Below are 16,174 nucleotides of genomic sequence, written 5' to 3'. Positions count from 1 at the left end.
TAACAGAGCACACCGAGGGGCTGCGTGGAAGCTTCTAGAGCACGCCCTGCGTGGACAGCAGCTGTGAGGGTGCAGGGCCTATGCATTGGTGGGGGGGGGGCAAGGAAGCCCCTGCTAGGCGAAATCAACTTTGTTTCGCTCTTAGCCAGTGCCCCGGCGCTGGGGAGAACCGACTGTCACGTGGCCCTTTGGCTGGGAGGTGAGGCTGCTGGCTGCCTCTGCCACCAGGTCTACACCCGCTGAGAGGTAGGTGTTGGGGCCAGACTCTTGCCTGGCGCTGGTGTGGGCTCTGCGCCGCCAGGCCCCATCTTTGGGCCTTTCTGGGGCTCCTGGTTTTCTCGGGTCTGAAGATGCGGTGACCAGCTCTGTCCCCAGCACTGCACTGCCCTGCCTGGGGGACAGAACAGCTGGGAGGGCGCCTGTTTTGGCTCTGACCAGGGGCTCTTGGTCAGGCGCTGGGCTGGGTGCTCTGTGTCTCTGACCCCCAAGTTACAGCTGCTCTACCGAAGAGGCTCATGGCGTTTGTTTAGTAAGCTGTTTGTTTCTGGGAAGCCAAACAGTAACACTACAGAAGTGAAACTGAGGCCCCTGGCCAGCCAGCATCAGTGGGCTGGGAGACACGGACAGGCTCCAGCTCCAGCCCAGCGCTGCCCTGCCTGCGGCCACAGCCCCTGTGCGCTTTCCGAGTCTGGTCCCCCCAGCAGGAGCTAGTCCAGGAAGGCTCAGAGGGTGTTGGGACCAGACCCCCACTGGCCAAGGCAGCTCTGCTGAGTCCTTGGCTGGAGAGGAAGAGCCGAATCTGCAGCCCAGGGACTGGATCACAGAGAGAGAAAGTGCCCCACGTGGCCCCCGAGGAACTGGGACACGTGACAGAGGGCGGGTGCAGCAGGACCCAGGAGCGCCTGGCTGTGCCCATTGCTGCCTCCTTGGATCTGCGGGGAGCCCACCCTAAGCCCTGTGCTGGGCCGGGACACACACATGGCCCCCAGGCGGCTCTCAGGGGCTTCCCAGGATCTTGGGGAGGGTGAGGACCCAGACCCACGGTCGGGTTGCTGCACGGCACACACCAGGCCCTGTCGCCCAGAGCAGGGAGCCACCCGCTGGCGAGGCTCTCACGGCACACACCAGGCCCTGTCGCCCAGAGCAGGGAGCCACACGCTGCCAGAGGTGGGAGGTACTTTGCAGAGGACAACTGTGGCTAAGGTCCCAGGCCTGCCCGGGGGTCCCTGCTGCAGAGGGGATGCAGATGCCCCAGAATTGGGTCTGCGCCTGCCCTGCTGGACTCCCGAGGGGCCCATGCACCGCTGACATCTGCCGAGGCAGCGGGTGCCCTTCGTGCCATGGACGGGGCTGTTGGAGGCTGCAGTGGGCCTCCAGGCCTCCAGTCCAGTGTCAGGGGCAGGACAGGGCCTGCGCCTGGTGCCAGCTGGCCCTGAGGCTGCTCGGGTTCTTGTCCAAAGTCGGGGCAGGCGCCCGGTGTGCCCTCAGGGAGCAGGGCCAGGGGAGGGTTGAGTGACTTCCTGGGCTGGGCCCGGTGGATTTGAGGGGTGCCAGGGTCTGCACGTGGGCTGGGCAGGCTTCCGGGGGGGCGCTGCCTCCCTCCACACTGCCCCCCACTCAGGGCCTGGGCTCTTCACGTGCCGCTGGGCTCGTGCACACACGCAGGTTGCAGCCCCCGCTTGGTGCGCTCCTCCCCCTCCTGGGAGGTGGCTGGCTGAGGCTGGGTCCCCTCAGAGGGGCAGGTGGGCTCTGAACGGTAGGTGTGCCAAGGGTGCTTGGTTTTGTCCGCAGCACCCTCTAGGGCCAGGCGTGTCCTGTGTTGGCTGAGGGCATGGGGTGAGGCCGGGCTGCCCAAAGCCTGAGTGGCCCCTTGCTTCTGCCTCTGAGAAGAGCGCCAGGCGCGGTGCCACTCTGCCCGGCTCCCCCGCTCCCCTGCCCTGGCCCCGTGCGCCCTGGGCTGGGTTCCTGACCGTTGTGAGGGGCCCTCCAGACTGCTGACCCCCGAGTCGGGTTGGGCTGTGCCCCAGGGTGGAGACGAGCCCTGGGCTGGGCTCTGGCCTGGACGATGATGTGACCGCCCGTCTGGTAGCTCCTGGCTACACCTGAGGCCTGTCGCGTGCGCCCCCAGGAGTGGCGGGTGGAGAGGCGCTTGCAGACAGGCTGGTGAAGAGCAGAGGAGTTTTCTGGGTGTCATGCTGGGAGACGTGTTAGGGCATCGGACCGAAATAGACACGCTCGCGGCTTCGAGGGCCGCGCCAGCGCCGTGTTCTCTGGTGTCTTCCCTCCGCCAGCAGGCGGGGCGTGGGCAGTGGGAGAGCGGGGCCTCGGTGTCCTTCCACGTGGCCCACAGGCCTGGAGGGCAGCAGGAGTGCCGAGCCTGGGGGATGACCGACCAGAGCTTCTCTCTGGGGCTTCACCCAAGTCCCGCCTCGCTGGGCCTGTGTCCCGGTGATTCCTGGCGGGGCAGGGCGGTGTGTGCCCGTGAGGATGGAGGTGCAGCTGGAGTGTGTCTGTGAAGCCTGGTGGCCTGGACCTAGGACCTCAGGGTGAGGGGACTTGGCCAGAGAGCTGGACCCCTCCCGGGCTGCTGCATGCTGGCCACTGGCTGTGCTTTCTCCAGGCATGGCCACGAGCTCACCATCATGGAATTTGTGAAACCCAAGCCTGGCTCGGTGGAAAATCTGTTTTTAATTTCTGGCCGGCATCTGGGAGCCACAGCCAAGTGTGTTCGGGCTGGGGAGCAGCGGGCTGCACACACGGCTCAGCTCCACGGCCCTCAGCACCCAGCCAGCCTGGCCCAGGGGGTGAGGGGGCCTCTTCTGGAACTTTCCTCAGGAGGCCTGTGCTGGCCCACACCCTGTCTCCATTACTCAAGTGTGGGGGCCCTGGGTGTCCCTGCTGGCCCCAGGCCCCTGGCCTGGAGGATGGGTGTCACCCCTGCCCTGGAGGATGGGTGCCACCCCTGGCCTGGAGGATGGGTGCCACCCCTGGCCTGGGGGAATGGGTGTCACCCCTGGCCTAGAGGATGGGTGCCACCCCTGGCCTGGAGGATGGGTGCCACCCCTGGCCTGGGGGGTGGGTGCCACCCCTGGCCTGGGGGATGGGTGCCACCCCTGCCCTGGGTGGTCTGGGGACCAACAAGGCCGTGTGTGTAGCTTGGCTACAGTGGGTGCTGAGGCAGAGGGCCAGCGCTAGGGGAGGGGGCAGTGCCATGTGGGGTGCGTCCTTCCCAGTGGGAGACCCCAGACGTAGGAGCTGTGGCAGCAGCTCAGCCTGGTGCCCCTCCCCTTTCCTCTCCCAGGCCCAGGGCTCCAGCCAGGACATCTCTGGGTTCCTAGAGGGTACCTTGGGGTGTGGGACGCTGCCAGCCTCCTGGACGCCCTGACCTGGTCTCTTCCTCTGGAGAAGGGCCTTTGGCAGCCCCAGGGCTGAGGTGGACAAGCCCCAGAGGCACTGGAGGGGTCTATGGCTCCCCCTTCCCACTCCATCCCTATCTACTGGAGCCACCACTCCGCTGCCTTGGTCACAGCTGCCAGGGCCTCCCAGGACGCAGGTCTGCAGCCTGGACCTGGTGCTGGGCCCTCACTGACACTGTCCCGCTCTGGGAGCGCTCACCCCACACCTCACCGCGCCCTGCCGGCACCCGCTGACCCTGTAATGGCAGTTTAGGGCACCCCCGGAAGCTCCTGCACCCCTCCCCCGATCTCCCTGGTTCCCACAGTTTGTGCTTCCAGGCCTGCACTGCTGGGGTCTTGGGAGATGCCAGCCCACCAGGAGCTGTGTCTGCGGGTCCCATGCCCCCGTCCCCAGGGCCAGGCCTGGCGCTGAGTATGGACGCCTTGTGTGTAGTGGTCCTCGCTCGGGCCAGCTCCGGAGGCCCTGTGCGTGGTGAGGCCGGTGTGACCGACATGAGGACACGGGAGTGCGGGCCGGTGAGGTCCCAGGTCCCTGGTGGAATTTGGACTTGCCTCCTCTTTGGAGCTTGCTGTTTACCAGCTGGCCAGGCCACCTCCCCCGGAGAGTTGGTACAGGGGGAGGGGGTCAGCCCTTCTCCGGGGGCTCCCGCTCTGGCAGGCACACAGCCCTCCCGAGTCCCTCCCATCCGCCCGGCAGCGGTGGGACCTCAGGCTGCGGTCACGCCCCCGGGCTGGGATCCCGGCCCCACCCCACTAGCACATGACCTGAAGGAAGAGCCCGATCTCCCGGAGCCTACCCAAGTCACCCCTGGACTGCTGGTCCCAAGTCTCCCTGCCAGCGCCAGCGCCAGCGCCTGGGTGCACGTGATTTCCCACAAGGAGGCCCCGCCACTGGGACGGCAGGGTGGCGGGGAAGCGGCCTCTGGCGCTGTGCTTGGGGCAGCCATGGGCCCACACTTCCCATCAGAACCTCCGTGATGGTCTCCCAGTGGGGCGGTGTCTCCCCAGCCTGGCCGCGGGCTTTGGTGGCCTGCAGAGGGGCTGAGTGGACAGGCCAGCTCTCGGGGTCAGTTGCTGATGGCACGGCAGCGGCTCTGCCGGCAGGGGTGCGTGTTCGGCAGGCAGTGTGTCCATGCTTCTGATGTGCTCCCCGCGTGTGGCGTGCTCCCTCGCAGGCTTCCGTGCCACGTGCTGCCAGGACGCCTAGCTGAGCTGCCTGTGCAGGTGACACGTGGAGGTGCTGCCCCAGGGTCACGCGTGGCCCTGGTGGCCTGGGGCCTCCTGGTGCAGCCCGAGCCGGCGCTGTGTGGTGCGCATACCCGTGCGCTGACAGCCCACACCTGGGCTGTGCCGAAGGAGCAGAGCGGGTACGGGGTGGGGGCCGCAGCAGGTCGTGGTGGGGACAGGCCTCCAGCCTTGTGCGCTCTCACGCTGTGGCCTCCCGGCTGCGATGGGGCTCAGCCTCTGCTGCACGGGCTTTTATTAGTAAGATTTGGTGACACACCATGGCCCTCCCCTTACAGGGCCGGCTGGATAGCCCCCTTGTAGCTGGACTGCCAGCAAGTCTGAGGCTGAGCTGGGGATCCGCCCACCCTGTTGGGACCACCCACCTGCACAGGGAGCCCGCTGAGGCTCACACAGAGACCACCTCTGCCCTCGGGCCCCTGTCCCTTGTCCCCTCGCCGGCGCTGGGAGGACCCGCTGGAGGCCAGGGACTTGTCAGGTCCCCTGATAGGCCTCAGATTTGGGCCTGGGCCTGAAATGGGACGGAGTGAGGCTTCAGACCCTGAGCTCTGGCTCATCAGGTGTTTCCAGAGCCGGTGGGGACTTTGGGGGCCTTAGGGCCTGGGTGGAGCGCCTGGACACAGGGCCGGGCAGGGGCCTCCTTGGTGGATACATTCCACGGCCGGGGCTGCAGGGCCTTGGGACCGGTGGGGTGGGCTGGGGCTGAGAAACAGCAGCTGTAGGGCCGGGAGGAGTGGGTGGACGGGCCCCCAGCCCCGTGCACGTGTGTCCGCGCCAAGTCCTCACAGCGCCGTGCTTGAGGCGCGCTCAGGTGGCGGGCGGCCAGCGCTGTGGCCCGCGGTCAGGATACGGGCCCCAGCGCCTTGTCTCGCCTGACTGAGTGCTGACATCACTTCCATCACAGACGGAAAATTCCATTTGGTCAGAGCCCAGATGCTGATCAAACATTTCCCATTCAGAGGGGACGCCAGGCTGTTGAAAGGGAAGGCGGGGCCGCCACGGGAACGCCAGGGGAAGGCTGTTCTCTGGACGAGGGCAGAGGTCAGGCCGCCCGGCCCCTGGGCGGGAGGAAGCAGCTGCCCACTGCCGTGCGCCCCAGGCCTGGCTCCGGCACGCACGTGGGCTCTGCTGCTCTGCAGCAGTGGGCTGGGACCCTGTGTCATCCAGGAAGAGGGTGCTGTCACCTCTCCACAGGGCTGAGTGAGGCTGTCCTGGTGGAGGCCCCGCAGCCTGCCTCCCGGGGCTGTGCCAGGGGCCCACGAGCAGCCCAGCGGGGTCCAGGTTTAAGGCTGGCCTCGTCCACGAGGAAGCCGTCCTGCCAGAGAGAAAGCTGCCCCAGCCTGTCAGAGCTTGGGGTGGGGGGCAGGGGCCCCGTGTTTCTGAGTGTCCACTGTGGGCCAGGCCTCAGGGCCAGAGGGGGCACCACCCCAGCTAAATTGATGAGCTTAGCGAGGCCTTTCCAGCGCCCCCTAGGGGAGGTGTGGTCAGACAGACCCGGCTCTTAAAGGGTGGAAATAGGGCCCTGTCATCACGGTCAGGAAGGGCTTTCTGGAGCTGGGCAGACAGCACAGGAGGGGAGGGGGCGGAACCCCAGCTGCCCGGACGCCTGGCTTCCTGTGTGTTGGGCTAAAGGGGTGACATATAGCACCTGGGTCTCTGCCTGTCCTTGCCTTCAGGGAAGCCTCTGGAAGTCACTCTCCTGTCCTCAGGTACCCCTCCTGGAGCCCCGGGACACACTCTCACCCTCAAGGCCCTGGACCCGGGGCTCCTCGGCGCTGGGCCTGCCTTGCCCCTGCCTGTCACTTGTTCAGCCCGCGAGGCAGGGGTGGAACAGGAGGCTCCTCCCCCAGGGCTGTGACTCTTAGGGCCCCCAGGCAGGTGGCTGTGCCTGTGCGTGAGGCTGCCCTCGGCTGGCTGACGCCTCTCTCGGCTCCCCGTCGCCGGCAGGGGTCCGATGCCCAGGTGCTTGGGAACCCCTCCCCGCCTGCCCCCCCCAGGACCACAGAGCTTCTAGCCACAGGCTGCTGTTGGCGCTGCTGCTGGGAGCTCAGGGGCGGCAGCTTCACGTGTGTGGGTGGGCGTGAACGTGCACACGCCCACTTTGTCCGTGAGTGGCCTGGACTCCCCCCCAGCAGCTGGGACAGCGGCTCTCTTTCCCCAGCCCACCTGGCTGCGTGGGTAGAGCTGGCCTGGGAGCAGCACCCCGAGGGCTCCCCACAGAGGCACTGTTCTAAGTCTTTATGGGCGTTAGCTCATTTCATCTCACAGCAGCCCTGCTAGGTAAGGGGGTGACGCCACTGTCCCTGTTCTATACGCGGGGAAACTGAGGCACAGGGACACTGACCCACGGTCACATTCTAGAACCAGGCAAAGCAGCGTTCGAACCCCAGCCCTCTGGTTCCCCTCAAGACTAGCCACCCCTCTGGGCTGGGCAGGAGCCACTCCCTCACACCTCTGTCCAGCAGCAGGCTGCCTCCTGGTGGTGACACCCGGGGTGTCCCTACCCTCGACCTCTGCTCTTGGGGGACTGGGCACCAGCAGGGACTGCAGCATCGCCATAAGCCGGCCCTTCTCCCACGTGACAGCTGGGAGGGACTGGGAAATGTCACATTCCCAGAAGAGGAAGCAGGGCCTGCGGGAGCCGCAGTGGCTCTCACGTGGCAGAGCTGGGAGCAGGCCAGGGGCCTCCCACGGCTGGCTGAAAAGAGCTACTGACAGGTTTCTGGGTTCGTGTTTTAATTATAAAGGTAGTATGGTTCGTGGTTTAGGGGAAAAAAAAAAAAAAGATAACCAAAAAAGGAAAAAAGAAAAAAAAAGAACCCAACAACAAAAAACAAACGAAATCAAAGCTGTAGGAGATCCAAGTGCGCCTCCCGGGTGCCCAGGCCTGGCACGGCGCCTTCTGGGCAGTGTCAGCTGTGGTGGCCTCTGCCCAGAGGGCTCTTCCCCGACCTGCTGGATGATGATGCGCCCTTGCAGACTCGCCCTGCTACTACTCCTGCCTGTTCTGCTTGTTCTGTTTTTCATGGCCCGGCTCCCATCCAGCAGGCCCCAGCCCCAGCCTCCTGCAGCAGCCCGGCAGCCCCGAGGACGGGGGCTCTGCCTGTCGGGCGCCTGCCAGGCCCTGGCACCTGACACGTTTCCCAGACAAGCGGTGAGCCCAGCTGTGCCCCACCCCAGCCTTGCCCCAGGCGCTAGGATTCTGCTTGGCCAGTGACGCTTATCTTACCTTAGTTTTCTCATTTGGCGAACGGGAGTGGGGGTCCTGGCGCCACCCGGGCGGTGGTCTAGGCCCGCGAGCTCTTTGGCAAGCCCCGATGACCGTGTGAGCCCTGGCCTCGTGCGCTGCCAGGCTGGGGGACTCAGGGCCCCAGAGGGGGTGCCGCCTGCCCTGGGCCCGATTCCCCGGCTTCCTCACTCCAAGAGGGGTTTCCTTGAGGGGGTGCGTGTAGATGCACTGATTTCAGCATCAGCTCCACGCACGCTGTGTTCCGCACGTGGGGGCGGGTGAGGGGATCCGGCAGGAGAGGAGGTGGCGCGAGGTGGGGGGTGGTAGGCGGGCTCCGGCTGCGGCAGGAGGGGCAGCGGTCGCTGCCAGCACTCGGCCGAGCTGGGGCTGGCGGGGGCCAGGCTGGTGAACGGGGCTCGTTGCTGGTGGAGATGTCTAGGCAGGCGTGTGGCGTGGTCCGACTGAGGATTTAGGGGAGCAGCCCGCAGGCGGGGGCGGCAGGGCCTGCGGCCGCTGTGCTTGGTCTCCAGCTCGTGCGTGTGAAGGCGGAGCCCACTAGGCGGTGCTGTTCCTCGCACCCTGCTGTGTGCTGTGGGGTGGGGCGGGGTTTGTGGCTGACACTAGGCCCCTGAGGTGAGTCCCCTCCCCCATGACTGGCGCCTGTCCCTGTGACGGCCCTTGATTTCCGCCCGAGACCCCCTGCTGTGGCCTGGCTGGTGTCCCTGTGTGACCTTGGACAACCTCTCTCCCCCCCGCCACTGGCCTCGGGCTCCCCTCTGTGACGCCAGCACCCTGGGACCTTGACAAGGTGTGCTCTGGAGCCAGCACCCTGGGCCCCCTCCCTTCCCCCACCCAGCTGGTGGGCCAGGGTGGCCAGGTCCTGTCAGACCCTCCTGCCTGTGCTGCAGCCTCGTGGCGGTGCCCCGGCCTTTCCCAAGAGGGTGCCCCACGCTGGCCCTCACGCGGGAGGGCAGAGGCCCAGCCTCCAAACAGCACATCGGCTCCCAGGGCACCCGCGTGGCTTTGGATCATGGCTGGAGGTGCAGGCCCCGGTCAGGGGGAAGGTGGGAGAGCCCTGCCTCGGGTGTGGGGGTCATCAGGGATGGAGGGCTGGGCAGGCTGGCTGCTGGGAGGGCAGGGGGTACCGTCCTGCGTCTGCCGCCTGGCAGCTGGCTCCTGGGATACAGCCGCTGGGCACCAGGGCTGTGATCCCACGGTCCCAGTGCCTCTGTGGCTGAGCCTCTGGTCCCGAGGGGGCCCCGCAGGGGGCAGGCGGGCCTGGGCATTCCACCCCCCGGTGGCTCCCTAGGCTCACGGCCACATCGCTGAGTGTCAGGACGCGAAGAGGGTGTTTCCAGGTCCCCCTGAGGTCTGCTTGTCTCTGTAGTAGTGCCAGCAGGAGCAGCTAAGGGGTGTCCATGGTCGCACCACCGTGGGGTGGGCACCTCTCTGTGGTACTTACTTGGACCCCCCCCCCATGAGGTGTACATGGTCAGGGCTAGCCTGCTGCCCTGCAGCCCTGTGTCAGCTACCACTCTCAACCCAGCGAAGCACGTGTGGGCAGAAAGGCTGTGATGTGGGCACATGGTTTCTTCCTCCTTACCTCCTCTGAGGCTGGTTTTTTAACTGGTGAAGTGGTGGTGAAGCACTGGACCAGGCAAACTGAAGAGCGTGGTGCCCAGGCCAGGCCGGGCTGGTGCCTGTTGTGACAGATGAAGGCTCTGGGCTGTGTCCCTGTTACTCTGTCCACCTGAGGCCCCAGCCCAGGACTGAGCCCACAGCGCGTGTCACCGCCGGATCCAGTCAGCTGCTTTCCGTGGGGGACGCTGGCCTCAGTGACAGAAGGGTGCTGGGGGGCACTTCCTCGTCCCCTGGTGCCTCCTGGGATGTGGTTGGAGCGTGCTGGCCCTTCAGGCTGCCCGAGGCTCAGGGGCTCACAGAGGCGGTCGGATCCAGAGTAGTCTCAGCGCTCGGGGTGAGGATGGTGACGGTGCTGATGGCCCCACACCCAGGGCCCTGCCCAGGGTCCCCCGCCAGCACCTCCTCACAGCGCCTGGGCCAGAATCCCTGTACAAAGATATGTGCCTTGGGCTCTGGGGCCCGGGAGGTGGTGGGCTCCCATGGGGAGCACACAGGGCCTGGGCAGGGTTAGGAGAGGGGATCCCATGGTCTTGCCCACCTGGGCCCTCCAAGTGGGGCTTAGAGTCTTGGTGTCTAGGAGTGAAGACATGAGTCAGGGGTCCCGAGTCTCGGGTCCTGAGTCTGGGTGACCACAGGCACATCACCCAGGTGCTGGGAGCCTCTATCCCCAGGGCTGGGGGAGGGTTCAGTGGGAGAGCGTGCCGGTCCCGTGGCCCAGGCGCAGGTGGAATTCGCTGGTACTGCAGTTGGGTGCAGAGCCAGGGCGGGGGTCCACACCTCCAGCACCACTTCCCAACCTCCCTCAGGCGCTGCTGCTGCTGGGGGCGGCCGCGCTGGCCTGCCTCGCCCTGGACCTCCTCTTCCTGCTCGTCTACTCCTTCTGGCTGTGCTGCCGGCGGCGCAAGAGCGAGGAGCACCTGGACGCCGACTGCTGCTGCACCGCCTGGTGCGTCATCATCGCCACTCTGGTCTGCAGGTGAGCGCGCGGGGCGGGGCGGGGGCGTGGTCAGCGAGGGGCGTGGCTAGAGTGGGAGGGGCGGCAGGATAGAGGGGTGACTGGGCCGAGAGGAGAGGGGCCGGGTGGGCCGGCCGGGGGCGGGGGCGGGGGCGGGGCAAACTGGGGGCGGAGCGGGCCGGGGCTCCCGGGCCTGTGCCCTCATGCGGCCCCGCCCTGTCCCAGCGCCGGTATCGCCGTGGGGTTCTACGGCAATGGGGAGACCAGTGACGGCATACATCGGGCCACCTACTCGCTCCGCCACGCCAACCGCACGGTGGCGGGGGTCCAGGACCGCGTGAGTGGCCGCATGGGAGGGGCCTCTTTTCCTGCTCCTAAACTGCGTGTGTGCGCGTGTGCCCCAGTGTGTGGGAGCGAGGCGTGGGCGTGTGTGGGAGTGGGCCCGTGCCCCGGCTCACGCCACCCCGAACCTGGCGCAGGTGTGGGACACCGCAGCTGCCCTGAACCGCTCGGCGGAGCCCAGCCTGCAGAGCCTGGAGCGGCAGCTGGCCACCCGGCCAGAGCCCCTGCGGGCGGTCCAGCGGCTGCAGAGCCTGCTGGAAACGCTGCTGGGCTACACGGCTGCCATCCCATTTTGGAGGAACCCAGCCGTGTCTCTGGAGGCGCTGGCCGAGCAGGTGGACCTCTATGACTGGTACAGGTGCGGCCCTCTTTCCTTCCTGCCCCGCTCGGTTCCCACTAGTCTCTATGGGCCAGTCGGCGCCCAGCTCCCAGTGCCTGAGGTCTTTTGGGGCGAGGGGCTGGGGCCTCTGGTGGTCACTGTGGCAGGAGTCCCCCATGGGGACATACGTTACAAGAGTGAGGGCAGTCTCCATATCCCAGAACTGCCTGTGGAAGCTCCTCTGGGCTGTTTGCCTGGCTCTGCCCCAGCACCCCCTTTCTGCTGCCCTGGGATTGGGCCCCCTGTGCCCGGCCCATGTGTACGCTGTGCCCCCAGGTGGCTGGGCTACTTGGGCCTGCTGCTGTTCGACGTGGCCATCTGCCTCCTGGTACTGGTGGGCCTCATCCGCAGCTCCAAGGGGATCCTGGTCGGGTGAGTCTGTGGGCCCTCAGGGCAGGGGGAGGGGGTGGGGCACCTGCAGCACCATGTCCCCTGAGTCAGCCCTGTCCCACCCTCCTGTCTGTGGGTCCAGCCTGGCGTGGGGTGCAGCCCTCACCCCGGCCTGGAGGGTGCTGACTGACTCTCTTTGCCCCAAGGGTCTGCCTGCTGGGGGTCCTGGCCCTGATCATCAGCTGGGGCGCACTGGGCTTGGAGCTGGCCGTGTCTGTGGTAGGTGATGGAGAGGACAGGTGATCCCCGTCTGCTGGCCGAGCACGGGGGGTGGGGTGGGGGATGCCACACTCATCGCCCCTCCCCTCTTCCCCTGGGAGCCTGTCACGGGCGCACGGCCCGTCAGTCCCCACCGCCCGCAGACTCACGCTACCTTCCTGAGCCAAACGCAGACCCTGGGGGACCAGGCTCCACCCCTGAGAGCTGAGGGGTCTGGGGCGGGGGGACGCCCAGCTCAGTCATCCCATCCTCCTCGCCTGCACCCACCCCAGGGCTCCAGCGACTTCTGCGTGGACCCCGACACCTACGTGACCAGGATGGTGGAGGAGCGCTCGGTGCTGAGCGGGGGTGAGTCTGCAGTTGTGTCCCAGCAGTCCCAGCCACACGTGAGTGCCAGCTGCTGCCTGCAGGGCCACAGGCCATCTGGGTCAGGCCTTGCGCTGGCTCTGTTGACTGGGGGCGAAAGTCAAGTGTGGGGCTTTCTTATGTTTCCGACATAAGTTCCCTAGGAACCCAGATCTTGGCAGCCAAGTATGGGTGCGGCGCGGAGAGGCTGCCCTGGGCCGTCCGTGATGGACCTTACGCCTGGCCCGCATCGTGTACTGGATCCCAGAGAGCCGCCAAGAAGAGACCAGAGAGCACAGGGCGGGGGTGTGGGGGGCAGGTGTTAGGCAGTTGGGGTCCAAGGCTTCTTCCCCAGCTCTGGCTGGGCTTGAAAAATCTTAGGTTTTCAAAATCAGAATTATAAGTGAATCCCCATCTCTGAACGTTGGACACTGAATCAACACCTGTTTTAATGGGGATGAGCAGGCCACCTGCACGCTCCGGCCTCATGCCCCCTTTTTGGGGTGACATTCTGGTCTAAGAACTGTTCTGCCCAACTGGCCTGGGAGCAGATGCCCGCCCAGGTGACCTCTGACTCCTTGCCCACCCCCAGTGCCCTGTCTGCTGCTCCCCAGGGAGGGGAGATATGAGGCCGCCCCCCAAGAGAGAATTGTGCACATTTCAGGGACATGGCTCAGAGCAGAAGGGCCTGGGCCCTGGCCCCAGGCTCCCTGGAGACCATGTGCCCCCTCACACCTGCACGCTCACAGATACAGACAGGTGCACACGTGTAAATGCGCACACAACATATGCAGACATGTGCGCATAGACACCCACGTGTGCAGACATACACGTGTTCACAGATATACCTACATACACGACATGCAGACACAGCCGTACACATGCAGATAGGTGCGTGCACACGCAGGTGTGGAGACACCCATATACACACAGACACAGACACGCACGTGTAGATATACATCACAAGCAGACGCACACAGGCACACGCGGACGGCTGGAGTGGCTCAGCCGCCCTGACCTCTCTCCACAGACATCCTTCAGTACTACCTGGCCTGCTCGCCCCGTGCCGCCAACCCCTTCCAGCAGGTGAGAGCTCGGCTGCTCCGGCCCCGCAGAGCATCTGGTCCCCTGGCCCCTGCCCCCAGGTGCCCGCAGACCACGAGGCCCACTCTCACACCTCGTCAGGCCCCTGGGGCCCCAGGAGCTGTCGGGAGGCAGTTGGGCGAACGCCACGTTGACATTGCTAACTGTCCCCGGGGTTGCCACCCTGACAGCCTCAGCACAAGCCTTTTGGGGTGGCCTGCTTAATGCCCTCGAATCCCTGGGACTCCTTTCATTTCTCAGGCTGTCCCAGCCATCTCTGTAGGGCAAAGCCGATTGTCTGGCGGGTGTGGGAGGAGCCCAGGGATGCCCCATGGAAGCAGGGGTCCTGTGCCTGCTCTGTGGAATAACTGGATGGATGTTGTCATGATGGAATTTGAAGGGAAGCCATGTAGCCCACTGCCTGTCATTCCACGTAACTGTGTGGCCCTCTGGGGTCCTCAGGGCTGTTTATCTGCTCTAAAGACGCTGTATTTTCACTGTGTGGCCTCTGGGGTGTGTGGTCATCTGGGGGGCCAAGAAAAGGTGTCCCACAGGCCCACAGAGCAGACTGCCGGGCACAGCCATCCCACTCCATGAGCTCGTGGCCTCACAGGCTGGACGCCCCTTGGGCCAGCAGAAGCCAAAGGCCCTGGAGCTGGCCTGCGCCACGTGTGGGTGGGGACCTCGGGGAGGGAGAGACGGCTGCCCCCACCCCTGCTGGAATCAGCCGGCCTCTCTGTGGAGCAGAAGCTGTCGGGCAGCCACAAGGCTCTGGTGGAGATGCAGGACGTGGTGGCTGAGCTCCTGAAGACTGTCCCGCGGGAGCACCCGGCCACCAAGGTGAGGGCTTGTGGGTGTGGTCAGTGGAGCCAGTGGGATCCCTCTTCTCATCACGAAAGGGAGGTGGGGTGCAGACACTGCTGAGGCTGCCCCCCGCAAGACCCTGCTGGGGCGTCTGGCCTTCTCTCCTACCTGCCATCCTTCCCTCACGTCCCCGAGGATTTTTGGTAGGTTTTACAGTGCAGACACACACACACACTCACACACGTGCGCGTACACACACACTCATACACATGCACACATACACTGTAGGACCAATCTCACTCTGCACAGAGTATCTTGGACAGTGTTTTGTCCCTTAAGATATTCTGAGAACTTCCATTGTCTTAAACTGTTCCTTAAAACGCGATTTTTAAAAGAACCAGGCCCGTGTCAGGGGACGCGCGGGCGTTTGTTGTTTCTCCCGTTACAACGAAGGCCCTGCCCTGGTGGCCGCGTGGGCAGGTGCTGTGCATCCCATCTCCTCACTGTCCCCCTCACGTCTTCAGCAGCCCCCTGAGACCAGGGCACAGACTTGGGGGTCCCCCTTTCTCAAAGCCAAGGGTCCTCAGGGCCTGTGCCAGGACTGTGGGGGTCAAGGGGGTCTCGACGGCAGGGTGTGGGGTGGAGGGAGGCCTGCGGCTGGCTCAGGACCCTTTCCGGAACGTTGTGCTGACCTGGCGTGGTCCACGCCCTCCAGGACCCCCTGCTCCGTGTCCAGGAGGTGCTGAACGGCACGGAGGTGAACCTGCAGCACCTCACCGCCTTGGTGGACTGCCGCAGCCTGCACCTGGTGAGAGCCGTCTCCTAGAGCCGGCCCATGGCTGAGCAGGCAGGGGAGCGGCAGGGAGCAGTGGGGAGCAGCTAGGGGCAGAGTAAGGGGAAGGGGAGTGGCTAGGGGAGGGCAGGGGGAGGGGAGCAGCTAGGTGGGGGAGGGGAGCAGCTAGGAGGGCTGGGGGAGGGGAGCGGCTAGGTGAGGGAGGGGGAGCAGCTAGGCAAGGGCAGGGGGAGGGGAGCAGCTAGGTGGGGGAGAGGAGCAGCTAGGAGGGGTGGGGTCAGGGGAGGGGAGCAGCTAGGGGGAGCGTGGGGGAGGGGGAGGGGAGCAGTCACAGGGCCTCTGCCCAGCCTCCAGTGGGGGCAGTGCAGGCTGCTGGGGGCTCCCTGTGCACACTTCATCTCACCCTGTGCTTCCCCGTCTCTCTCTCTGTGTCCCCGTCCCCTTTCCCGCCTGCCCTCAGGACTACATACAGGCCCTCACAGGCTTCTGCTATGATGGCGTCGAGGGCCTCATCTACCTGGCCCTCTTCTCCTTTGTCACAGCCCTCATGTTCAGCTCCATCGTCTGCAGTGTCCCACACACCTGGCAGCAGAAGAGGTGAGGGGCTCAGGGAGGTCCTGGAACCTGCCCCAGGCCACACAGCAGCTGGGGCCGTGTCTTCTGGACACCCCATGTCGTAGCCAGGAGACAGGCAGAAAGGCCTCCTCACCTCTTGACACTCCCGGGGCCTCTGTAGCAACAGCCCAGAGGCGGTCCCGGTCCAGGCGACACTCGAGTCCGGAGCAGGCGGGGAGAACCGGGGTCCCCTGCCTGCTGCTGCTGGCTCTGTGCCCACAGCTCTCCCCACTTCTGACTGGCTGGGCTCAGGATGTCTCATCCGTCCCCCCACCCCTGGGTGCAGGTGTGCAGTGCTGTTGAGGGGGGAGACCAGCTGACTGGGGGACTCAGAGCTTCTGCAGGGAGTGCCCCACATGGCCCTGGCCTCCGTGGCCCCCTCAGCTGGGTGACCAGGATGGCAGCTACCTCCCATGGGCCACTGTGTCTTTATCTTTGAAGTAGTGGTCCTGGTGGCCCCTGCCTCAGTCTCCCCAGTCAGTACTGGATTGAATGGTACATGGGTATGCCAGGCCCGCTGTCCTCGAGCCCCTGTGGTGTGTCTCCCATTTGGGCTGTGGCTGTCTCTTGGTGGCCCAGCCCGTTTGGCAAGTAGGCCAGCTCAGATCTCTTCCTCTCGTCTGGATTTCTACTCTACTATTTTCTGTTGGGATGGTGTTGCTGCTGGCGGTGGCGGTCATGGTGACGATGGTGCTGGTCACGGTGGTGGTGGAGATGG

The 16,174-nt window shown here is 65.6% G+C and overlaps 1 protein-coding gene across 1 annotated transcript in view; it reads left to right on the top strand.

Moving 5' to 3' along the window:
* Positions 1-16,174, top strand: part of TTYH3 (tweety family member 3) — a 28,403-nt gene that overhangs the window by 4,922 nt on the left and 7,307 nt on the right. The window contains exons 2-11 of the mRNA XM_022563575.3: positions 10,338-10,507; positions 10,712-10,823; positions 10,966-11,186; positions 11,484-11,579; positions 11,744-11,816; positions 12,089-12,164; positions 13,192-13,247; positions 13,992-14,084; positions 14,764-14,856; positions 15,302-15,438. Coding sequence (XP_022419283.1) covers positions 10,338-10,507; positions 10,712-10,823; positions 10,966-11,186; positions 11,484-11,579; positions 11,744-11,816; positions 12,089-12,164; positions 13,192-13,247; positions 13,992-14,084; positions 14,764-14,856; positions 15,302-15,438 — 1,127 coding nt within the window. The remainder of the gene's footprint in view (positions 1-10,337; positions 10,508-10,711; positions 10,824-10,965; positions 11,187-11,483; positions 11,580-11,743; positions 11,817-12,088; positions 12,165-13,191; positions 13,248-13,991; positions 14,085-14,763; positions 14,857-15,301; positions 15,439-16,174) is intronic.

The sequence above is a fragment of the Delphinapterus leucas genome, chromosome 15 (assembly GCF_059928025.1).
Source record: "Delphinapterus leucas isolate spDelLeu-1000000601 "Yukka" chromosome 15, BTC_Dleu_Yukka2, whole genome shotgun sequence".
NCBI lineage: Eukaryota > Metazoa > Chordata > Mammalia > Artiodactyla > Monodontidae > Delphinapterus > Delphinapterus leucas.
Note: the sequence above shows the minus strand (reverse complement) of the source record. Positions and strands in the feature narration are given on the sequence as shown.